The 26,513-nt window shown below is 37.9% G+C and overlaps 1 protein-coding gene across 3 annotated transcripts in view; it reads right to left on the bottom strand.

Moving 5' to 3' along the window:
- Nucleotides 1–26,513, bottom strand: part of ADCY2 (adenylate cyclase 2) — a 225,391-nt gene that overhangs the window by 82,777 nt on the left and 116,101 nt on the right. For all 3 annotated transcript variants that reach the window (XM_082045288.1, XM_082045289.1, XM_082045287.1), the window contains exon 5: nucleotides 1,061–1,209. In XM_082045288.1, the coding sequence (XP_081901414.1) occupies nucleotides 1,061–1,209 (149 nt within the window). The remainder of the gene's footprint in view (nucleotides 1–1,060; nucleotides 1,210–26,513) is intronic.

Raw genomic sequence — 26,513 nt, 5'->3', positions numbered from 1 at the left:
CTATACTTATAAGTAAACCTACATTCATCTTTGTAAGCATTACCTTTATAGTTAATATACACCTATATTTACCTTTATAGGTATTACCTTCACAGGTATTACCTTTTCAGGTATACCTATATTTATAGGTATTTATAGGCATTCTACACCTATATTTGTTACAGTTTTTTATTTTATTTATATTTTTTCTACTAACAAATTGGCAATAATGGGAATTATTTCAATAAACATGTTTATTGTCAGAAATTGTTTAATAACTTTTATCATTGTAGGTATTTTCTATCTGGATGTACCTGTCAGTGATATGCAGCATGGAAGTATTTGTTCAATTGTTACTCAGACTATTAAATTCAAGTTCAGTTGCTAAGATATTCAAGCCATACACTATGTTTCTATTCACCACAACAACTTGACCAACTGATAGAATCAGGCAAAGGAATAAGTATTTGTGTTTGCAAGTGAAAATGAACTTCCTCAAAAGTCCTACCATACTTGTTTTAAAATAATAATTTCTAAGAATGTCATTCAAATAAACTTGTCCAATCAGAAAAACAGGCAAAGCAACTCATAAACATGAAGGAATATTTGAAATAAATAATGAATTATTTTTCAAACTTCCAGAAATTTATAATTAATAAATAATTAGATTTGTCAGCAGAACATTTTATCTCAGGTACTGTGTAAATACATATATGATACAGCTGTCTCTACTTACATTACATAAAACCCAAGAAATTGCTCCAGTTTAGAAAATTACAAATTCAGAATAATATAACTCTCATGAATTACTATTTTGACTAGTACACACGAAAGCAGGATTTGGTACTTGAACCTGAAAAATTAAGACATTATGAAGAAAGTCTGTTAATGCATGGCTTTTTCTAAACAACTATCACTTCTGTTGCTCTTCCAGAACATTGAATCGTTAGCATTTGATGAAATTAATGGATACTAAACATTAAGTTGTTAAAAAAACAATTATTTTCTTAATTGCTCTCTTAAAACTTTGTTTTCAAAATTTTTCTGAATGTTGTTGATACATTTTATTACAGTACAATACCTGACATTGGTGTGCCTTTTGACATAGAGATTGTGGAAGTTGTTGGTGTTTTCCAGCTGGCCTGCCTTGGGACCTTGCAACCTCTGAATGATCTCTGCTTTCATTTCCATGGCAATGTGAGCAGGCAGTAAAGAAAGTAGAAGACGCTCCTAAAATTTGAAATGAAATGTCCACAATTTCTTTATGGAGAAAAAAATTAGCATGGAAGCAAGGCATACACTACAGTCTATTACCTAGAACATTTCAATAAGACTCGCACTCAGGCATTTGCTTGGTATGGCCTCCAAAATTAATGTGTTCCTTGAAGAACTTGACAAAGATCTACGCACATGACCAAGTAATATCTAACTTCCTCAAGGTTTTGTGTATATTAGAGAAAGCTTAAGCTAAACTTAACATCTGAAAAAGTTACATATAGTAATCTATTCAATATCTGAGTACAATGCAGGAAATACAGATTAGCAAATAAAGCAAGAACTGCAAGGATTGTTCAGAGGATTTCAGGGAAATACAGTCTAATTCAGGCAAGAATAGGTTGAATCATTTTTAAATGTAGTTTAAACAGTTAGCGATAGTTTTAGCTGTTGTGGGACTGCAAATGAAAATATAAATTCAAGACACAGAATATATTGAAAATGTTGGACTTCTGCAGACTATTTTGATATGTACTCTCCCATTACTTTAATATGGCTTTTGGCAAACTAAAGTTTTTTGAAAATATTAGCCTAAAAGGAAATGGAATTTTTTTAAACCCGATATGTTTTTCCTTATCTTTTGTTCGTATTATAATCATGGTCTTCTCCTTGTGAAGCTCTTTTACATCAGTAAATTTTAATTTTGCAATTTCACCTGTGACAGCTTTTCATTTTGTTCCTAGTTCTCTGGAAAACTGGATCTACAAAGGAATAGCCAGAACTCTGCAAAAAAACCCTTCCTCCTTTGATCATGCTCCACCTCAAAACTGAACAGGAATTTTCTTGTAGACAGAGCAGAGACAATAATCCTGGCTGAGCACAAAACCCAGAACCCTGAACCAGAGAGGAGGGGAAAGACAATTGTAAAAGCCCACAATGGAGTCAGAGACAGAAACAGCTATGCCAGAAAAGATGACAGCCTCCAAATGTGCATGGTCTGCAGGTGCTGCAGTGATGCATTTTCTTTGCTTCACAATGTGTGTCTTTGCAGAGTTTGCTGTTCTGTTCGTGAAGGTACCAGGAGTGTAACTATTACTCCAGTGCTCTGCCTAGGATAATTATTCCTGTTGAGCTCTAATGACCTTGAGCAGAGCATTGTAATAACACGTGATGGATTCTCTGATACTTGCAGCTACCTCAGCTACCTATCCCTGTCATATATTAGGAAGACTTCCCATTCCTTACAGCATTTGTGTACCTGTAAGTTAGCATTAACTTGCATGAGGCTCTGTGAAACTGATCCTGCATACTTTGTAAAAAAACTCTATTTCAGTGAATCAAGACAGAATCTTGCTTTGTTGCTAAGTAATATTGAACCAATAATTTTCATTCTTTCTTTTTTCTTTCCTTTTTTTTTGCACTTTGGTGAGATCTAAAAATAATTTTGATTCACATATGCATGGACTGCTCCTTATTTTGCATACAAAGGCATACAACATAAACAGTAAGACAAGTTGTGAAATATATGTTCAAGACAAAGCATACCTGTCTCTAGACTGACTAAAGAAGGCAAGAACAAAAAAAGATGTATTGTTTTCCTACTGCTAGGATCTCAGATTTGACACATTGTAACTGAAAAGAATATATACAACTGACTTTTCCCCAAAATGTTAATGTGACTTCATTTCTTAAATATAAGATTAATTTAGTATGTTTAGGCATTTTAGCAAGTACACATCCAAGAGGACAATGTATTTTCATTTCTAAAGTAGTCCACTCACCCTTGGTGGAGGTATTTCGCTAACTTATAAAGAATGCCTGCAAAACCAATGGATTTTTTTCCTATAATGAAAGCTTACTCTTGCAAGTTGCTCTTTATCCAATAGAAAGTTGCTGTTTTGTGATGGACAGACCAGTCAACTTTTTTTAAAAAATTATCATTAAATAGATAACAAAGAGGTGAGTGCTCTTAGCTCCAATTTTACCTCACTGTGCTCCCAGAAACCCAGAGAGACTGGGCAAAGGTCAAAGAGAAAAGGAACAAAAGTTTTCAAGAAAGCTGCAGAAAAAGGAATAGAAAAAGTTTTCAGAGGAAGCAGCATGAAGTCAACTACAAGCTAAAAAATCATAAGAAGAAAGGGAAAAGAGAATGTCCTCATTTTGTAGGTGCATTTTGTCGCCAGGCCAGACCACTATTCCATTCTGCCTAAACACCCTTGTAAAACTGTTCACCACACCAGAACCTGCCTCCAAATGTTTTCATTCCTCCATTTCCACTGTGCAGAAGAGAAGGTTACAAGCAGAGGTGGCTTTAGAGAACCCCAATGGGTGAAACACACTGACAAACATCCTCCTGTGCCCAGCTCCACCTAAATGCCTCAGCCACCCTCTCCATCACACAGGCTGCGAGTGCTCAGCTTTCAATCCTGAAGTGATTACTTGTGTGATAATCTGTCATCAAGTCACATATTTCACACAGATTGTTAATTTTAGTTTCTTTCACTAAAAGACAACTGTGAAAGAAACAGAGTCTCAACACCATGGTCTGCTGGTCATGTCAGCTAAATACAAGATGGTGACTAATACATTGTTCCCTTTCCTTCTGTTAAAGATCGTAAGAAATGCAAAGCATTTAAGAATACCTCTTCCTTCATGTTTTGTCATCTCTGGTGGCTAAAAAGAGCATAGTGGAAGGAACAAAATCAATTACTAATCAGACTGTAGTACTTGATGATATGCACTGAAATTTCTGCAGACTGGGGAAGTGTCAAGAACAAAGTAAATCAAGACTGCTGCTTATGGTGGCTTTTTATTTGAGAATATATTCTGTACTATTTTCTCAAAAAGACGTCAAATCTACACATCAAAACCTAGATGAACTGACATACAAGGCACTGACTTTGAGACAAAACACTTGTCTATTTGTAGTAGGCAGAGAAGCAACTCTCCAAAAACAGTCCTTAAAAAAAAAAAAAAAAGCCAAAATAATTCTGAATGCAGGTCAAGTTGCAGCATTTAAAAGTCTTCAGACTAAAAATAACAGTACCCATTTCTGGTAAAAGAGAAACTGCTGTGCTGTGGAAATAACGAAAATCACCTGAGAAATGTCTTTCATTGAGTATCACCAATATGACCTCACAGCCAGTATGTGTGATTCATGCACAGGCACACCTCTGGGGCTGTGCTTTCTGCTTACTTGTAGCTGAGACCTTTATTTCCAGAGGCTAAAAGACAGAGCACACAATCCACACTGAATATAATATTATAGTGTCTTTCAATACTGTAGTTTAAGCACTCATTTCTTCTCAGAACTTGTCCATCTGGATCCCAGTATAGGTCTAGCAAGTAGTCATCCTCCTTGGATTCTCTGAGGATTTTCAGTGGTGTCTGTCAAACTCTTACCCGAGTTCCTGCTCTCTCAAACTTTCACATCCACGTTGATTTCCTTGTCAGAAGTTTTCCTGAATTCTACAGATGAGTTTAGCAGTCATATCCAGTTACTCATCACTCCCCTTAAAGCTTGATAAACTCTGGATGTTTGTTTAGCTAGGGTAAGCTAGCATATCTCAGTTAAAGATCATAGCACTGCGCCCATTTTTGCAAGGTGGCAACTGCATTTGCAGTATCTTGCACAGTGGAGGTCATGCTGTTGTTATGCAGTAAGCAAGCAAAATACCTTGAAATGCTTGGTACAGTACGTTTTCTTAAGTGCATATTTCACAAATCAAAGTCTTCTGGGCCTGAGGCAATAATGCTTTATTTATCTGCTCATTCCTGTTTTGTTATGTAAACTACCAATTGTGATTCACTCATTTGTACAAGACTACATGACTATCAACTCTTTTCTTTACCAAAGCATAAGTAATTCAAATAATTTATAGATCTAAAGGCCAAATATTCCTCTATCTAGTCTGATCACTTGAATAATATAGACAACAGAATGTCTTCATGGAGAAACAAAAGTATTCTAGTAAGGCTCACTACATTAAAATTAGTTCAGTGCCTTACTCTCAATGGAAAAAAGCTGTCCTTTGAGGCAATTCACAGAATCTGATACTGAATTCCTGTATGGGGCAAGTCTCCCTTTTTTTCTCTCCTTCTTCCCCCCTACCCCTCCCACTTTGTCTATGAAGGGAAATGCAGGTCCAGATTTTGGTCTTACTGGAAGAGATGTCTATCTTCCTTGTTGAGCTTCTGATACTGAAGAAGCCTCCAGAATAACTACATATATGTAGATCAATTAAGTGACAGATGGACATTTTAGTCTCTATAATCCTATATATGGATATTTTTGTCCTTTAAAATGTCATTTAGGGCACTGAATATTGAATTCTACTTTTCTGTGGTTAGTTTTGTTTTTAGATTGCTGTGGCACATATCTAATCAACTATTTAGCAAGTTTGACAAATTAGGTCAGTAAGTCAGCAGTAAGAGCTCTAGAAGCCATTAGCCTATACACACATCCACCTTAACAATGAAATTTACAAATAAACATGGATAAAATAAGATTTTTAGCTCCCCTTGAAATGTATCAAGAAATAACCTACAAGAAAGAAGTCTTAGGATTCCTGATCATGCAACGATGACTCAGCCATGTGGTTGACAGAGATGGTGATCAACAGGGTACTTGCTTTGCAAATTATGGTACTGTTTACCCAGATCTCAAGTATATTCTCTTAAATACACCTACGAGGATAAGCAGCTGTAGACCGTTTTTTCTTAAAGCTAACTTGGACTCCTAACTGGGAGGGGAGATGATTTTTAACAATTAGGCACTATTATCCCCTTAATTTTAGCCTATGTTAGTATTCTCCACCAACCTGATTACTTCTACTGAGACTAATAATTTGCATTTTACTCATACACACCAAGAAAGGTATTCACTCTTGATTACAGAGACATCAAGAGATGGAGAATTCATCAACTCCTAAGCTGTTTGTTCTAGTGGTTAATCAGATGAACTGTTAAAAACTGTTAAAAATGTATTCTGTATTTCTTACTTGAAGTCTTGGTTCTATTACATCTTTCTCAGCTCAAGATTAATGCCCACACTCTCTTCCCTGTAAAGTTAAATAGTGATCAGATAGCTTAATTTTCTTTTCCATCAAGTAAACAGACATAGCTCCATAAATTTCCTGCTGCTAAGTATTTTCTACACTCCCTTCTCTAAACTCTCAACAACCCTCAATCATTTTTTCAACATTCATTTGACACAGATCTTGACACTGTGCTCCAGTACGTAAAGACACACGTAGCCTTCTGCCCTGTTCACCTCAATACGCTGCTGAAATGTCTCTGGAGTTCCCTGTCTGCTGTTCCTCCAAAATATTTTTCAAAGTTGCAGCCTTCCAATGTTCTAGCTATGACCCTTACCGTTTGCTTTCACAATTACCACTTTCCAGACAGTTATTACAAAGGTGCACCTTGACTTGATGAATATAGTTTATTAAGCATTCTGTGTTTCTGTATTTACTCTCAGACTATCATTTGGCTTTTCTGCAAAAATGATTGTCTGTGATTATCTTCATGTATCTCTTAGATCATTACTAAAGAACACAAGACAGCATAAAGAATGAGAACTGGTTCTTGCAGAATATGACACACATGCCACTTTATCAAGTATCTCCACTGACAATTCCAGATACCTGACTCAAAATCCATCAGACTGTGCTCTTTTGATGGGTGTCAGTATTTTAATCAGGATGTCCACCAACATCGCACCAAACATCATACTGATATCCACTGCTTTTGGAAAATTGATAGAAACTGGAAAACATTTTTATATGACTTGATTGCTTACAAAGCTGTTGAGTACATCACTCTATTTCTTTTCAAATACAAAACCATCAAAGCAGCATCTTCTGTTTATACTCTTTCTATGTGGAGGCAGGCCCTTCCTTTGTTAGGAAGCATTTTTCCTGGAATACTTCCAAAATGCTGCCATCAGCCTTGACAAAAAAAAATAGATAAGGATTCTTTCTGACATTTAGAAGTCTCCTACATATCACAATTTCTGTCATTTTTTTACATATCTATCTGCTGCTTTTGCTTTCACTCCTGGCTAGTACAGGCTTTAAGCCACAACTGAGATCTTATCTCATATTGCCTGTTCATTAACAGCCTCCTAAAGGGCTCCCCGTTGCTAGCAACGTTCATCTATGCCTCTTTTTCTTTTCTTGCAGAAAATATTTTTTTTTCAAATCCCTAAGCACAGCACCATAAGGCTTTTTATCTTCATGATCCTGTACGTGAAATTTCAAGGCTGGTGACGCCAGAAGTCAATATCAAAACCAGAAAACCAAAACACACAAGTAGAATGAGAGCACCAATCACTCAGTCCCTGCTGCTTCACCAGCCACGGGACACGAACTCCCTCATTAAGATGTTTTGCAGAAGACAAGCTGTAGGTGTCAGGGAGCTGCTCCAGTGAGAAAGGGACCCTCAAGTTGGGGCTGCCAGCAGGGCAGGGCCCATCCCCATGGCCAGGCGAGCGGGGCAGGCCTGGGGTGGCCACCAAGGGCCCAGGTCACCAGCCCAGCCCATGGTGCTGTGACATGTCCATGAGGGAGCTGGGAGTGGGCCAGAGCCAGGGTGAGGCCCAGGGAGGGCTGGGAAGCCAGGTGAAGGTGAGAGGCTGAGGCTGGGTCAGACCATGGGCCCATGGCCAGGCACAGCCATGGCGGCTGTTTCACAGGAGCTGTAGCTGTAGCCATCATCATACCCAGCTCATTTGCTGCCGAATAACTATGCATATGAACAGTTACTGTCCAGCTGATCACCTTCATCTCCAAATAACACCAAAGCTACCTATTAATATAAGCACAGCTTTGCTGCAATGGTTTCAGTGCATGGTTCTGAAAACTCATTTAAATGCAGAGGCTCACCACGTATTTGGCAAAGACAAATTCCTTCAAGGAACTTAGGGGATGCTTAATGTTTATGCATAGATTACAGCTTGCATATGCAGGCTGTCTATGACTAATTTTGTAAATGAGGTTCACTACACCTTCAGAATGCGTGCCTATCTTGCAGCTGCTCAAGAGACTAGTCATCAAATAGCAAAACAATAGAGTAAAAACAGAACATAACGACATACACAGCCAGAGCTGCTTAATTAATTGACACAATTTTAAGGTTTGTTTCTGTCTGATCCTGTTAACTCTTGCTTCAAGTTTTATATATCTCAAGATCGCCACTGAATAAACACAAGCAGCATTTTTCAAAGAATCTATTTGATTAGATTAACATGGTTATTACTAGATCAGCCTTTAATAATGGTGAAGTATTACAATGCTGGCATTTGCTCAATACAGTTCTTTTAAACAATAAACCCTTTAGCTTCAGTACGTCTCATTTCACATTTTGATGAGAAGAGTTTTATGTTATTTTTTTCACTAGAAATGAACAAAACCACACGCAGCTCTCTCTTCACATCTTTTCCTTCTTCCAACCCATCCATGGGACATGTCAGGGAAGATATTAAAGAGTACCACTTGAAAGGTATCTGTGCAGCCCCTTCCACAAAGACAGAGTTTTCCTATTCAGCTGCCTGGTTTAGAGTCAAACTTTGTGGTTGAAAGCATCAAATGCAAAGCAAAGCCAAAAGCATTTCTAAGGCACAGCATCATACTTAAGTTAGAGGATCATGTTTGAAGCACACTGACATCATAGCTCCTCCGTGCTCATCTAGTTAGTGTGACACTGGTTAGTTTTACTTCAGACTTTGCCTACTGATGTTTTAGCCATCTTCTTACAGAATACCAGCTAAGTATACAAGAATGGATTTCTTTCTGTATTTCGCTTGTAATTCTCCAATATTTTATCAGCTACCACACAGATACTACACATTTGTGTGATCAACTATTAGTCACAAAACCAAGGGTCAGCCACCCAGCTACACCTGTCAGAAGCTCAAAAACACCATAAAGTGGGTCAGGCAGAGCAGTCAGAAGCAGTGCCAGACAGGAATAAAAATGAATCAAAACTCAGTCTCTGTTAGATTAGTCAGGAGTAGAGGTAGATAACCATCAGCTTGGCCCATACAACAGCCTGCTAAAATGGAGGGAGAAATTTATTCAAGTAGAAGCTAAGTCAATAAATTTATTTCATCCAAATACAAATGAACAGTAAATGTACAGTAAGAATCCATCCTACTTCTTGTGAAACAGCAATGATAAATTTTAGTGACGCAAGTTATATATTTTAACGCCTTTTTTTCTGAGCAGCAGTAAGCATCGCCATTCATTCAACAGCTCACTTCCTAGCCTTGGAGACAGAGGAAGCTGACTCACCCAATGTAGAAATCAAAGTACAGGCAGATGTCTGGAAGGTATGCACTGTTACCACATTCATAAAGCAGACCTTTTTTCCCTTACAATGTTCTATAATAAACGAAAGGGAACAGGAATGATTTGCATTATGTATCTGTCTCAGGAATGAAAGTTTCTTTTGCTTATTCACAGAAAATGTATCTTGTAGAAATCTCCCAACTGCTCTTTAATGATTATATTCACTAGCTACTAAATATAGAAAGTTTTAAACTAAAAACTTTGCTCCCACAGAAAAATGAACAAGAAAAACAGTGTTTTGAAAACCATTTCTCTTTATTTTGAGGAACCAGATCAGGGAAAAAACCCACTAACTTACTGTACAGCAGATACACGCTAAACTATTCATGAACATTTATTAGTAGGCCTAATGGCAAAACAAAATTTAGCAGAAATCATTGCAAGGGTTAAAGCTTTCAGAATTATCTTGGTTTTATTTTCTAAAACTCATAAGCAAATATTTCCCATGTTACTGTGCTTACAATTTCTGAATTTTTTTCTATAGTAGGTTCCAGAGGTACTCAGGCTTAATCCACAGAAAGACTGGGATGGTCAACAGCAGACTTTCAAGTGCCTTGTCACCTAGGGAAAGCCAGTCCCAAGAGGACAGGCACTAAGGCAGAGAAAATCAAAATCCTAAACATGTGACTGAGAAAAATTAGAGCTGAAAGGGAAGGCCATATAAGTAGAAAATGCCTGGAAAAGGGTGGTGCTTAGCTCTGGACCACAATCTTACTTGCCTGGGATTCTGTTGTGGCCAAAATAGTCTATGGTAAAGGAATTTTAACTGACATAATTTATTGCAAGCAAAACTAAACCTCTCATTGCTGATTGCAGTTTTGGAAAAGGAAAAAAAAAAAAAAGAAGAAAATAAATATTCAGAAAAAAAGCACAAAACCATCTATCCTCTGCATTTTCTGATCCCAATTCCAAATTTTCCTTATTTTTTTCTGTGTGTTATACTCAGTCCATCAAAATTCCTGTGATGAGGTGACAGGCAGTACAGGAAGTTGAGGTGGCTTCTGTGATGGTTTCTTTCTGCTACTGTGTCCTTAACCACTTCTGCTTCCCTATGGTTAATGATTTCTGCTGCCCTCTTCCTCAGTGTCCCCGCTCCTGCCCCCTATGGTTAATGATTTCTGCTGCCCTCTTCATCAGTGTCCCCGCTCCTACCTGGGACATTGATGGGCTGCAGTGCCCTTAGGTGCATCCCTGCTCCAGCATGGGTTGTCCATGCGCCACAGCCCCCCAGGGTTGTAGGTGCCCTCTTTTGATGCAGAGACTTCTCTACACAACAACTTATCTTCAGCCTCCAGCAGCTGTCTGTTTCGTTCTGAACTGTGTTTGGACAGGGGCACTGTGAGCCTACGATTGATAAAATTTTGGTGCTCAATGGGCAAGTTTTTGTACACAAAGAGTTTTTTTCCATGGTCGTTTCCATGCACCCCATGGTGCGGCTTTGGCATGTGGTGATTCACAACACCCTCTTCACAGCTCATCACCGCAGCCCCCTGCAACCTGCAGCCTCTAACACAGGATCAGTACCGAGCTATAGATACGACTGCCACAGAAACAGGGGGTCAGCTCCAGAAGTTTTCATGTTTTAACAGGAGATCCAGGGGTTAGACAATGTGGTCCATGAACAACCCATGTTGAAAACAGTGCTCTGACAGAAGAGACCTCTGCTCTCTCCTCCTGTCCCCAAGGAAAAATGCTTATCAGTCAACATGAGGTTATTTTGGAGGTAGAGCCCTAGCAGCCTTTTCAGGTGAAGCTAATCTGCTCCAAAATGAAACTATTTAAAAATCACTGAAGCATGTACTAGATTTTCTGTCTCTGCAGCGCTCCGGGTGAATTTCCTAATCCCCAGGGCTCCTGCACAAGGGCTGCTGCGCTCCCTCTTTCTCTCTCATGGGAGTACAACCCTGTGGAGACATTTGGCAATTGTCCTTCCGCACGGGGAAGGCTGGGTCCCAGTTTGTCCTCTTGTGGTATCAGTTCAAGACTTACAGCTATCTAAAAGTCTCACATGTTAGGGGTTTTAAATGGGTCTAATTCTTACCCATTCTACATTTTATGTCTATTGGTTTGGAATCCTAGTTTACACATGGATGCCAGCACAGTGAATATAAATTAAATATATTACAAAAGCTAATAACAAAGCTGCAGCTGATTGATTTTGGCAGCATTATTTCTAATGGAAAATATTACATGGATGAACTAAATCTATTCTGTGATTACTGCACTTAAATAACTTCCAAGCTTTTGAGAAATTTGGAAAAGGTGTGTGATTTCTTTATCTAAAATCCTTTTTGATTATTTCTAACATGCATTGTCAATATACTCCAAGCCTTTATTTAATTTTATGAATTTTGAAACTCCACACTTTAAACATGGATTAATACATTTATGCATCAGAAAAACATCTTGACAATGAAGGTTATATTGTTGTTCAAGCAGATAAAATTAAGGGAAACCAGAAAGTAATTTTGAAGACATACTCTTTTCTGAGTATATATAATAACTTATACAATTTTACCATGTAATTCACAGATCGTGATTTATTATTTACCACTGAGACATCAGCAATACAGGCACATAATGCTGACTATTTAGCATACAGGAACCCTAATTCCTGGAAAGGGAGGCAGAACTTAAAATTTACATGTTTAGTGTAACAGGATTCTTATTTTCATATTTGGCTCCTGCTCCAGTCCCCTTGGTGAAATCTTTTTTTACTGCTTAAAAACTCTTTCTGCATGATATTAGCAAAAACTACAGAATATGTACCTCTTTTCCAGACTAGTATTGCTGTTCCCGCCAGTTACACTACATAACTTTGAAGAAAATGCAAAATGGATTCTCTGTTTTCAGCCACTTGTAATACAAAATGCTATAAAATGTAATTTTGGATTGTTAAAGCACACTATTGTTATTAATAAGCCAAAGGGAGCCAATTTCCTTTTCAATCCTGGTTTGGTAAAGCCTCAAGGGCACACCTTAAAATGGTTGTCCTCCCCATGACAGTCTCATAGTTGTATTCAGTTGTATTCAGCAGCACTTGCATTGCCACATCCAGCACAGCTTAGCAACATGCAAATGCTAAAACCTCCACAGAACGCATGCTAAGTACACAGTTGTGCTCTGATGAAATGGGGCCTTCCTACAGAAAAGTGCCCTATATATTCAGTTTGGGTCATTGCAGAACTTGCTTGTTTGCAGTTTACAAACTCAGGTGTTTGTTTGTTTGTTTGTTTGTCTTTTTCCAAAGAGTGTGACTGGAAGGGAAGAAAGGAAAACCAAATTTTATTCTCCAAATGCTGCGCTCTGAGCCAAGTGGATCCATCTAAACAAGAAAGATCCATCCAAACAACTGAGAGGTGCAGCAGAAGGAACCTTTCAGAAGATGGAATGGAGCAAGCAGGGAGAGAGCATGAAGAAGCAAAACATTGCTGCAGTGCAACTGACTTCTGCGGAGTGGACTGTCAACCAAGCATGAAGGTGACAGGAAGATTTCCTAGAGGCACAGAGGAGCTTGCTGAGGTCGTTTCAATGCTGGAAGCCACTGGAAGCTGTTGAACTAGAAGGGCTTTCCAGAAGAAGGCTGGAGGAAAGTCTGCCCTGCAAGGGCTCAATGAGAGATTTCTTTTCAGGTCTTGGTATTTCCTCTGTTTCATCAGTAATTCCAAGTTCTCCTTGGTTGAAGAGTTAAGTTATTTAGAATAAGTTAACTGTGCAGTAAATAAAATTCAATTTATTTTGAGACTGGCAGCTATTCCACCCAAGGACCCATATGAGTCATGCTCCGTCATACCAAGTGTGGTTTAGAGTTTGAATAAACTCTCTCAGTGATCCAGCAAGGTTAAATCTTTGCAGTTACGCCTACTCCTGTATGAATCGATAGCCATGTAATGAGTAAATTCTATAAATTATTTGGGGGCAAAAGGTTGTTTCATATTTGGGCAAGTCAAAAGAAACTTTTGTTGCAAAAGCTCATCCCTTAGCCTATAACAGCTACTGTTCAAAGGACATTGCATATACACAAGGCAATTCTTATTTAATGCTTGACAGATAAATGCCTGTATCTTATCTGTGTGGTGTGATACCAGTTCCTCTGCTATTCCCTCATATCCTTTTCCTTGTGTAGTCTCCAAAGAAGCTGGTGCATTGGTCTGAGACTGTATGCTGAAATACTGACAGCTGTTTCAGTGCAACCGTCCCATCTTTCTTTAGAAAACCCACAGCTCTTCCAGCATGGCAAAGTTCATTGCATTCAGGAAAGTAACAGCCACTCAGACCAGTCACCTCACATATCCCATAGAATCATAGAATCATTTTGTTTGGGAGAGACCCTCAGGATCATCGAGTCCAACCATAACCTAACCTAACTCTAGCACTAAACCATGTCCCTAAGAACCACATCTACATGTCTTTTAAACACCTCCAGGGATGGTGACTCTACCACTTCCCTGGGCAGCCTGTTCCAATGCCTGACAACCCTTTCCATGAAGAGTATTTTCCTAATATCCAATCTAAACCTCCCCTGGTGCAACTTGAGGCCATTTCCTCTTGTCCTATCACTTGCTACTTGGGAGAAGAGACCAACACCCTCCATGCTACAACCTCCTTTCAGGTAGTTGTAGCCAGTGATAAGGTCTCCCCAGAACAACTTCTTCAAAGTTTGTTTTTCTCTTAACATTAAGGGGAAGGTGACACGTTGATAACAACTTCCTCTACTGGTGTCAGCTAATTTCCCTCGTCTATAGGTTCACATTTTTGTTCTTCATACGTTTCTAGTATCTAACATCAGCATATTGAAAGGACGACTCTCCAGATGTACTTTTTCCATTAAAGTGGTACCGAAATCCAGCATTGTATTCAAGATGGTATTTTCACGTTTCTCCTTCCAGTGCAGAAGAAGGGAATAAATAAAAAGGAAGAAAATATGTCCCAGGAGGAACCGAAAGACCAACAAGAAATCAGGTTTATTCAATGTGATATAAAGGACGGAAAGGAAAAATGGCTGGGTTTGCTTTCAAAACAGCTCAGAAAGAAAGCCTGGTGCTATGTCAAAAGCTGGGACCCAAACTACATTGCAAGATTTGGCAGCAAACATAGTTGTTCTTTTCAAACATTAGCCAGAAACTTTTTTATGAAGAAGCAAGGAAAATGCCTGCTATTAATTTTACAGTAACAATTGGCCCTACTCTCAATATCTATGTTACTTCATAAACAAATATATCTGGCTGCAGTACAGTAAGAAAAAAAAAAAAACAGCAAACCTGCACTTTACGAATTCCAGTAAAATTACGCTTTCAGTATTCTTTTCATCTTCTAGCAATGTACATAAACTACCTTCTGTATACTTGCATACTCATGGTTTATTCTATACATAACTAGAGATCTAAAAATATGTTCCATAACAAATCAAATTTATTTACAGATTTACTTTTGGTAGCATAAAGCTCACCATGAAAGCCTACAGATCTCCACATTATGCTGTACTATGCAACACTAAAGCACTTCTGTGAATAACACTCTGCAGACTGGTGGAACATGGTCTGACAACGAATAATTGTTTCTGGGACTTGTGCATATTTTATGGTTGAGAAGCAACTTTCATGCAAATCTTTACTTTTTGGAGCAATGCAGAAAGCTACTTTAAAGTAAACATAAAAGAAAACTGAAAGGACGTAAGAGGGATTTTTTTAAAAATACATTTTAAAAAAATTCTCAATGGGGAAAACTAATCAAATTAAAATTATTTGATCAGGTAAAGACATTTGTCTTGTCCCATGACTGCTTACTTTCTTCAAGACCCTTTTGTGATGGATCTTGCCTGCCATAAATACAGGCAGTCCATATCAAGTGGATCATTCTCGCCCACAGGATCACTGAAACCTTCAGAGAATTCTTACTTTTTCCTCTACAAAAGCTATCTTGACTCTTCTTCCATACCTCACCCTCACCCAAATGTACACTGATCTTCCAATTCTACCTCCATGAATACGCCCAAAGCAGAAACGGGGTTTCTAAGTCTGCAGTCTGGTCTCTACTGGGGCTCTTCCAAAATTTCCATCACAGTTGCCTCCCTCGTATCCTGCAGCATCAGCACAACTCTTGGTAAGAGACTACACACGAGAGGCAGCAGCAGCGTTTCAGCTGTGTCATTCTTGAGTTTCTTTAGATCTCGCTGCTGAATACACAGATACGAAGATTTAATACTGCTTATTTTATTTGGTCTATCTATTCCTTGACCTCTCCTCCTCATGCTTCACCTTGAGATAAATGCTGTAATGAGCATCAACGTGGGAAACTCCTTTCTTCTGCAATGAAGGCAGAAGTATTAAAAAAAGATTTACCAGATTTACTATAGGGAATCACATGGCATAGTTCCTGAATATTAACTTACTCAAAAAAGACAAATCAGTTCATTTCTATACAGTTAAAAAAATACTTCTTGCTTCTTTCTAATAATTGTTAAGCTTACAGAAATGTTTCTCTTTTCAATGCTGATTTAATTTGCGAAAATATATATATATTTTTTTTTTTTACTTTTTTCAGTATCTCCGTTCATCTAAGCAAAATTTTAGATGCTCTTGTAGCTATTTAAAATTACTCTATTATCAAATTTCTTTCACGATAACAAAGTATTAAACATTAAAAATGGATTAAACGGAATGTATTTCTATTACTTCCTTTTTTCCTTTTTTTTGTGATTGAGAACAACAAGCTGGTCTATAATCAACCAAATTAATACTTTACTTTCAATGGTAAAAGGAAAGTAGCTTTCTTATGATTGATTTTTAATATTTTAAGAGACTTCCAAGAAGACAGAGCAGGCAAGCTACACAACACAGCCTAGTCCTTTAAAACTTTTTCTGTTTCTTTTTATACCCACTTATGTTCTTTATCAACAGGCATTTGAATTCACCCAATAGAACTTACGAAAGTGTGTAACTTAAGTGCATTTAGGGTATGACTAGAGATACCTATCTGAACAAGTGCCTAACTTCATTCTATTTGTGATTTACAAAATAAAGTCTTGTATACCTACTTACAAGTTCAAAGGGCACAGATACAACAGAAATGCCTTAAATTTGTATTTTTCAAACTTCTTAACACTGAGACTTGCATCATGAAATTAAACCTAAATCAAAACACAAATTAAAGAAACCCTACCATGCCATCTTCTTATTCTGCTGTAATTCATTGCAACAATACTTTTATATGTATTTATATAAAAAATCCTTTCACTTCAGTAATACAGTGTATTGAACAATGGATGCTACATAACATTCAAATGTAAGTTCTATCTCATGTCTAGTCCCTCTGAAAAAAGCAATTAACCCAACACCACAGCTCTACAGTTGAAAGGCTAAAATCATCCTTTTCTGAATGAAGAAAACTTACAAGCATATTCTCCTGCAGAGGTTCCGCTCTGCATAGAGGTATCAGACGTAAGACAGATGGGAACTCGTGGCAAGGGGGACAGAATGGCAACACTGCACCAGTTAGAGTTACCACAAAGTGATGGGTACAGTGGGGTTACAGAAGCCCTTGCAGTGGCATTTGTTAATTTATTTGCTCAGCAGAGCATCTTTCATTGAGCAGTAAACAACCCTGAGTCCATGTTGACACAGGCAGTGACTCAGAAGTAGCTGTCACTGCACTCACCCTGCAGCTGATGCCAGAATGTTCCCAATGCCAAATCTCCCTCATGAAATAAAACCTCTTTAGAGGGCAACATTTTGTTTTCTTGTTTTTTGGTTGTTTTTTTTTTTTAATATGTGGGCTTTTTAGATTAAGAAACTGATTCATTCATTCTGGCTAGGCTAAGCACCTGACCAACTCAAGCACACATTTCCCTGGAATGAAAACCTCGCATTGTACCATACTAGTAATTTTATTTTCTTTCCTATTCCTTAAAAATGTCTTACTATCTGCCCATATTAACAGGTTGAAATTCCAGCATTATTTAAGATGAGCCACTGTACTGGAGAACTGCAAGTGACTTCGAGCATTTCAGAAATAATAAACTTGTCAACTAATGTTGGATTTTTCAGTTACACTACCCACCGTTTCTTCCTCTCACTGAAAACGTGTCTCATTGCAGATAAATTGCACTTGTGATATTTTTGGAGAAAGTTTGAAAGTAAGTTTCAGATATTACATCTGGAAAGGGAGGAATGCAGTCACTTAAAAAACAACAATGGTGTGTAGAAGTCTACTCTTATGCTCAAGAAGAGACAGAAGACTTTTGACAATGGTTCTCTCTTTGAATCCAGTAGCAATGCAACTCTTCTCTAACTGTAAGAAATGTGATATACTAAACAAAGTCAGTGACTGAACCATATGGTGATCTCATATCAAATTTTTGATGAATGTTAAAGAAACCAAACTTGCTTGAAAAATACTATTCCATGGTAAATCTCTTAATGAACTGAGCTGCCAGAAGAGCAAGTGGAAGAACACCCTTTGAAGTGGAGATATGAGGACAGAGAAGCCACACAAGCTGTCAGGAGGAGGATGCAGAAATGAGTACCAGTAGCTAGTTAGGAGAAATCTGGTCAAGTATTTTCATGGACTAAATGGTTGCCACTCCTCACACACAGCAAAGGTACCCAGGCTATACCAGCAACAGCCTTTCTACATCTGAAACCACAGCATAAGTAAGGAGGTTTTGAAGTCTGCTGTGTGTGCACCTTGTGTCTTTTTCCACTTTTCCCCTGCACCACAGCCATTTATTGTGATTTAAAGACAGTTTTCTAAATGTCTTAATAATTTTCAGTAAGCATTTAATATATTAACATGTTTTTAAATCTGAGAAGTACCACTGAACTAGTTCAATTCATGACCAGCTTGAAACTTTCTGAAACAAGGTTTGAGGGATCCCCTATAACATGCTGTCAGGATCAGTCATTTTCAGGTGGTCGTACCTGTAGAGGATATAAATCCTTTGGTGCATGCTGTTAGGGCTTTCTTGATTTTTAACAGTGATATCAATGAAAAAGACCCCACATTTTAATATGATTTTGGGGGTTAAATGGGTATTTTGAAAACTTCCAATTTACATTCAGTAGTGGCACACACTGAAGCCACTCCTTCAGTTCCCTTTGCCCCTTAAAATGCACCCCATCTCTCATGGCTCTCCATAGCCCACTGCTTAATTGTCTAGTTGTCCTGTCTCATTGCTTATGTAAGATCCTAAAACGTTTGAAGTCCAGAGTGCTGGATTTTTTTATCTTGTCACTGAGACTCTGATCACTTAGTTTACTCTTCCTAGTATGGAAAACAATAGCATGCTTTTTCTAGAAAACACTGTAAATCACCACTATGATTAACAGATACTTATCATATGGCTTCTACATTTTAATCATAATCTAGAAAAGTCAATCTTTTCCTCAAAATGGATGGCTGTTTTCCTGCACATATTCATAAGATACACTTTTTATTTTTACCAAAGTTTCAACAAGCATCAAGCTGACTTGATTCCTTTTTTCAGTATGTCCCTGACAATGTATAATAAATTTTGCAGATCTTGCAACTGCCTGCATTTTAAGGCACACCAAATATGTGCAGTTCTACTTAGCTGTCATCAGAGTTTCTTGAGTTTCACCTACTGCATCTGTTTCTGCATTCCCGATGTGCTACACTATGGCACTGCCACTTCCTTTTCTCTTCTGTGCATCTTCATTCATACTGTTCACATCTGTCAACCAATTCACCTTCAGCCAGTCATATCTTTAAAATGCTAATGTATGCTATGCTATGCAACAATGTACCTATGTCTTTGACAGGCTGGATAATAGTTTTCACCGACTGAAAAAATTTAGGAAGAAACTGTGCTACAATGATTTATGTGAGTAAGTTATAGTACATCTATTTATAGCACTACACAGCCTTTTAATGATAGTCTGTTGGAATTATTGAGAATCCTTGCACAGAGTTGGGACAAAAACACTGACAACAACAATAATACTTAATTGCATTTTATATGCAAAAATTAATGGGACATCAGCTAATAGCAATATGTTATTCATATGCTACTGATTCTAAATTGGGTTATGACATATTTGTTCCTCAAACTCATTGAGGATGCATGCATTAATTTACAAGAACTCTAAAAAATGCATATGGGGAAGAAAAATTAGCTCTACAATTTACATGAAATGAGGAACATGAAGAGAAAGTTTATCACAGGACACCCACAAGTTAAGCAATCAGCCCTCATTAGAAAGGTATACATTAAAGAGCAACAAAAGACTACATATAAAAGAATGATTTAACATAAAAATCTGGTATAAAAAGAAAAACAAAAGCCTGTGATTTTGTTTAAATTATCTTTTTAGAGCAATAAAAAAAACCCAGATGTCCTTGGATATATTTGCAGAGTATTTGCATATCACAATTAGAGTCCCAGGCACATTAACACTTCCATCTACTATTTTTATAACCACTGTCTCAAGCTGAACAGGTTTTTTTCTCTACAGTATCAGAAAACAAATGTTCATTCATAACATATGGTGACCATGAAGGGTGTATTTAAAAATAACCTGGAAGAATATCTTAAAATGAAGGAAGACTGCTGGTACAAATATTGTTTGTAAATACGGACAGAAAATTGAGTTGTTATTTCTTTAACATTCCATTCTTCACAGATTTCATCCAGCAACCTCTACATTGCAAAATCAGAGATGAGGAGCTACTCGTCTGGAGTAAACCTCTTTACTGTAATTGTGCTTTTAAGGAGTGTTGTCAGTGTGGATTGTATTACAGCTGCACATAATCCCTATGAGCACTAGGCCTTTTTTAAAATTAATTAAAAAAAGAAACATAGCCCCAGTTGTTGCCGCATATCAGCCCTGGGCTGCCTGAGGGTTCCCTTCAATGCTGTAAAGGGCATTATTAAAGGTACCTATGACGGACTGACTCATGCACAAAACCAGATGTGACCTATAAAGAAAAGGGAATTTAACGAAGCCGAGTTATAGCCTTATTTTCCCTCAGTCCTCTTGCATTTGAAAGATCACAGCAGCCAATATAGCCTGGAGTTAGGATGGGAGGCAGGTGTCAGGATCTACTCTGGCTAGAGCATTTCCAAATGATCACATATGTGACTGGAGAAAGGCAGCCTTCCAAAACTGACATTCTTTCCAAACATAAGAAATAGAGAAGAGCATAAAACCATTAAAAGGCATGCAAAAAAGTTCTGGAGAAGCAACTTTCTCCGAGCAATAGAAATAAAATATTTTTATTATCAGGGAGTTCAACCAGAATTGGTGGGGCCAAAGGAAGATTAAGAAGCACTGCAGAAAGACTGCCAAAAGGCCAGGTAACTTCTTTCGTTTGTACCAACAAGAGGAGACTGGGAAGATGCAAAGCTATTAATGAAACAAAAGGGGTATGAAACAAAGAAGTTGATACAAATTAATGTCACAGTAGAACAGGTTTTAGAGCGCAGTGATAAAATGAACAGGAACAATTACCAGGGCCATTTATTTTTTCTGATGATACAAAGTTATTCATAATAACTAGGTGAAAAATGGCCTGTGAAAAGTGGTAGAAAGGTCTCAGAACACCGAGGCCATGGTTTCACAGGACCCACTGGCTGTCACCAAGAGCTCCCCTCCAGCCTTCTCCACCACCGTCAGTCATTATGGTCCCCACCTCTCTTCTGTGATCCCCGTGTTGGCTTTCTGCATGGGTGGCAACGTTTTGACAGCAGAGGAGCTGCAGGGGTGGCCTCTGTGGGAAGAGGTCAGTGGTTCTACAACAGACCTACTGCAGAACACAGCTGGGCAAAGCTGGTGGTGTCTCTGGGAACGTATGTGTAAGGCAGGGAAGGAAATTCCAGACAGAGAGAACAGGGAACAAAAAGAGTGAGAAACAGCAGAGGGAACATCACTAGCCAAAGCTACGTTAGTTGGCAAGATCTTAATTTTCCCAAAGTTGAATCTGTTTTGCCCACAAAGTAAGTGATTTCCCTGTCTTTATCTTCATCCGTGAGCTTTCTCATCCCTGTTTTTTTTTTCTTATTTTCTTCACTTTTCCTGCTGGGGTTGGGGGGAGTGAGTGAGTAGCTGGGTGGGAGTCTGGCTGTGGGCCGTGACTAACCCACAACATTACACTGCTTTCTAAATACTACAGGAATCTTCCTTTTTAATGCTGCAAGAATGATTGGGCTTGTCAGCCATTGTGAAAGCCTGAAAATTCATTATCCTGTGTAAACTCATCAGCAGAGTAATTTTCCACTATCCGCTAAAAGCAGAAAATTTAAAAATGCTATGGATTTGGTACTGTCTTACTGCTTGAGCAGTCACATCTGATGACCTATAATGAGAAAGGTGATAACGCTGAATTTGAAAACTCCAATAACAGTAGCAATGAAGAAGAAACTTTAAAATAGGCACACAAAAATCTGGTCTTTAGGCTATTTGAGACTGACTTAAGTGAGCATCAAATAAAACTATGCAGGCAATGACTAAAACAAACAAAATGCAGTTGAGCTGAAAAAGTGTGCCACAATATTTGTGGATGTCAAAAATTTACAATGTCTCAAAAAAAGAGTAGATAAATTCACAGGTGGAAAATTTGTCAAGTATTTTTAAACAAAACAGCATCAATTCTAGCTCATTAAGTAAATGAGACAGATTATCTTTTCCATTTTTTCATGGGTATAAGCTACTGGGTAGCAACAAGACTGAGAACAAGATGGTCATTTCCTTTGTCTCAGAGTGCCTGTTCTTATGATCTTCATTCCTAGCAATCTCTTTTGCTCTGCTTTTCAACAACTTTCTCTTTTTGTCTATTTAGTATGTTTTAAATAAATACACTTGTCCTCTGAGCCTCTCACCGAATCACACAGAATCACAGAATGTTAGAGATTGGAAGAGACCTCGAAAGATCATCTAGTCCAATTCCCCTGCCGGAGCAGGGACACCTAGATGAGATTACACAGGAAGGCGTCCAGGCAGGTCTTGAATGCCTCCAGAGTAGGAGACTTCACAACCTCCCTGGGCAGCCTGTTCCAGTGTTCTGTGGTGGTTTAAATAGCCTCCATGTTTCCTTCCTGCTTTTTCAGATTTCAGGTTATCTCCTAAATGCTGTTTTCAATAATTTTCCTGATTTTTGTGTAGTTCCCCCCAACATTACTTTGTTGTTTTGGTTCATTTTGTGTGTGTGTGTGTTTTGTTTATTTTCTGGTTGGTTGGTTGGTTGGTTTTGGCTTTGTTTGTGGGTTGGTTGTTTTTTTTTCCTTTCAACCATGCAGGGATGCTCACATGCAATTTTTAGTACTAAATCAAGGCTTACTTTCCTTATAAGATTTCTCTGATTAGCTTAGTTGAAGAACTGAGAAGGAACTTAGCAATCTTATGTCTGCACACCTATTTGTGCTGTATCATAACCCACAAGAGACCATGGGCCACGACACTTACCCAGCCCATATAGATGTGACTGAAGCTTCCTGCTACTGTTGTGTTTGCCATAGGCAAAGATATTATCATCTCCCCAAGCAGTTCCTTGGCTTCAGTGAGAGGCTGAGAATAAAGAGTAGCTGGGACCTGACTATCTTTTGCAGTTTAGTGTTTATCCTTCTTTGCACAGACTATCTATGAGGGAGTAGCAGGCAGGTTGTTTTATATTTTGAGGTTTTTAATAAGTGGCCATTAATGGCCATCTAAAAAAAATGGGAAGTGGGGATAAGGAAGGTGAATAAAGTTTGAATAGGACCAGCATATCAGACGCTCACGAATATTTACAAATACTAATCTGACCAATCACACAACAGGAATACAGTACTTAGGTGTGAAACTGATATGTTCCCAAAGAGTAAACCAGTTCTGGTTTTTGTAGGGTGGAAGATCTCACTAAAATATTGTACAGAAAAAAAAAAAAGTACTTTAAAAGAAGGAAGATATACATGAGGAATGTAAGAGACATCCAAAGAGATGAAAAGAGGCATGGAAGAATACACCAGTTCATCGTCAGAGAGAGACATAGAAGAAGGAAATTGAATGGTATTTGCGAGTAGAAAACGCATTTGGAGATTGTTTTAACAAAAATACCTGAAAAAGACTAAGGATGTCACAAATGCAAATGACAGAGGAAAAGGAATGCTGCTTGATGAAGTTATTTACAGGACGGTTTTGGGTATTCGAAGAAGTGGATCTGGGAAAAATCAGCTGCAATTCTTTGTTCCATCAGATTTCATTACTTCATTAGTAATAAGGAAATCCAAAGCACTGGATATAAGTAACAGCATGGGAAAGAGGCAACAGTTAGTTTATTAAAATATGGAACAGCCACAAATGCATGTTAGCTGGAAGCAGAAGATTCTTGCATAGTCGAAAGAACAAGACTATGGAAGAGCCTTCAAATACAAGCAGTTGCAACAAGAGCCCTACTTGGTGTTACGGGAGAGGCATCTGAGGTTACAAAAAGCCTGAGATAATATATGTCCTTGCAATTCCAGGGTACAAGACTTCAGAGATCTTGCAGACTTCCCAGTAACTGACTAAAGGACATCAGTGTTGCAATTTTTTTTTTTCTCAGAAGAGGGTAAAATCCTACACAGGCAGCCAAAGTGTATTAAAAATATTTAAAACATGAAAGCATTTCAAATTACAGTAGTCTAAAATGCCAGAGGTGATTTTCTCACTTTAGGAAGAAAAACATAAATACTACATATTTCTATTAGACTTTGGTTACAGCAAACAAGCAAAAATGACTTATACTTGAATGAAGGTCTTCTGTATTTCAGTTAAGTGCATGATGGTTTATGTAGCTACACTCTGAAAGCAGGAAAACTACTGTGTAGAATGGAGTGGGAAAAGATCATTTAAACAGTGAAGACAGTTCCAGTCCAGCACTGGTAAACAGAATGGGTTTAATTGCTGATTCTATCTGACCTCCAGTAATTTGTTTTTTAAACTCACTTTGGGAAATGCAAAGGTGAAAGGACAATAGCACATTATATTCCAAGGTCCTCTGAAATGTTAAATTGAAGTTAACAGGAAACATAATGCTGCCAAAGTGCTGTAACATTACAGAAAACCACCTGGACCAACTGGACAAAGTATGACAACATGTCACAGGTCTGGAAAACATGGCCTACAAGCCACAATGGAAGAAACTGGGCTTGTTTCCCCATTGAAAGGATAACTGAGGTGAGAGAGGGTAATAGTCTTCAGGTGCAGAGAAAGCATAAACCTTATTTACAACCGCTGTGAATTGCATTCACAAGTCTAGATTACATTGTGGGATATTTAAGTAGGGCAACAGAGAACATATTCCCCAAAGATAAAAACTGAGTGGAACACATCTAGAGAAGGCGTAAAAGCTCCATATTTTGAAGAGCTGGTTACACAGACATCTCTTGAGGGGGGTTCAAGTATACTTTGTCCTGCCACTGAGCAATGAGAAGGATTAAATAACCTCTTCACATTTGAGACCTCTTTTTCTACATTCTGAAGTAGGAATAAAGGCTTCTACAAATTACATTTTGAAAACAGGTCTAGTAGGGTCTACTCTACAATTCTACTTCTGCTAAAGAAAATAGGTTGAACATTTTGGTTATACACAAATCCCTTTTTTTAAAAGGAACAAATTAAGTTCACAAGATGGGTTTCAGTAGATACATGAGAAGTGAATGTAAAAGTGGTAAGTAGTTAAATTTGTGGACATTTTCTTTCTCTCAACACTTCTCTTTTTCCTCTTTATTCCTTTTTGAATCTCTGTCATCAGAAAACACATTAAAACTGGAGGAGGCCGGAGATAATTCATTAGTGGCTCTGGTAAGGGTTTAGAAGCAAAGTGTCAGATTTCAGTGAAATAAGGAAATACAGAGAGAGGAAGTTCAAGGAGGGTGTTTACTTTCACCAATACAGTATTTTAGAAAGGTTAAGCAGATTTTTATTAAGATGTAAAATTTAAGTTCAGCCATAATCATACATAAAGCTTCATTTCGACTGTAGTTTTTGTTTCCTTTACTACTGCATTCAGACTTTTTTTTTTTTTGTAATGAGAAGACATTTGTTGTCAATAAGGACAGCTGTTCATGTGATAGTTTAGATTTATACAAACATACAATTTAGTGTTATTCAACATTCTGGTTTAAAAATTAGCAGAGTAGCACAGATTGAATGGCTTGCAATTAAATTTCCTGGCAGATTTTAAAGTACAGCTTACTGAGAAACATATTTTTATATTGAGCATTTTGAGTAGCATGTCTGAGACACCAGAGGTTTCCTTAGAGCTAGTTGATCATCTGGAAGAATAAAGAAATGTAATACTTTTAACAAAAACCTATTTGCCTCAATGTCCACGTACTTTGAAAGCTGTTGTACACAACCATGCTGTAGGTACATATATGCCCAAGCATCTGAGGTTGGACGTGCACCTTTTAGCTCCAACAGTAACAGTATCAGCATGGCCATATCACCTCCCTTTCTTCCCTGTATGAATTTAGTACATTCCTCTCAATCTGAAAGGATATTAAAAAAACCAAAACCAACCAAAAAACAAACTCAACAACAACAAAAACAAAACCAAACACAAACAAACAAAAAACCCATGGCTCTCAGAATCAGCAAGGCACACAGGCTGTGAACATCTTTCAGGGCAAAATAGTTCACAGAACCTCTACTTAGTAGTAAGTATTTTTTCTTTCTCATTTTAACAAGCATCCACATGCACAGTTCTTATGAATATCTCAAATATAATGTGGCTGCCTGGAGAGAAGCCCAGTAACCTATGGGAAAAGACTGTCATATTCCTAATATTCTCTTTGAGTACAAACTGGTGAAACCAGTGAACACTCCAAAAGGAAGGAAAGGGATTTTCTTTAGAAAGGAAAACCCAAGAGATCTTTCAGAGAAATCTCACTGTATTTCAGAAGACAAAGACATTTCAATACCCACTATGAAGAGCTGCCTCTGCTGAAGATGAGTGTCATCTGTAAAATAAAACCAACGAAGAATGGAACACTAG

This window comes from Streptopelia decaocto, assembly GCF_964273445.1.
Source record: "Streptopelia decaocto genome assembly, chromosome: 2".
In the NCBI taxonomy this organism is placed as follows: domain Eukaryota; kingdom Metazoa; phylum Chordata; class Aves; order Columbiformes; family Columbidae; genus Streptopelia; species Streptopelia decaocto.
Note: the sequence above shows the minus strand (reverse complement) of the source record. Positions and strands in the feature narration are given on the sequence as shown.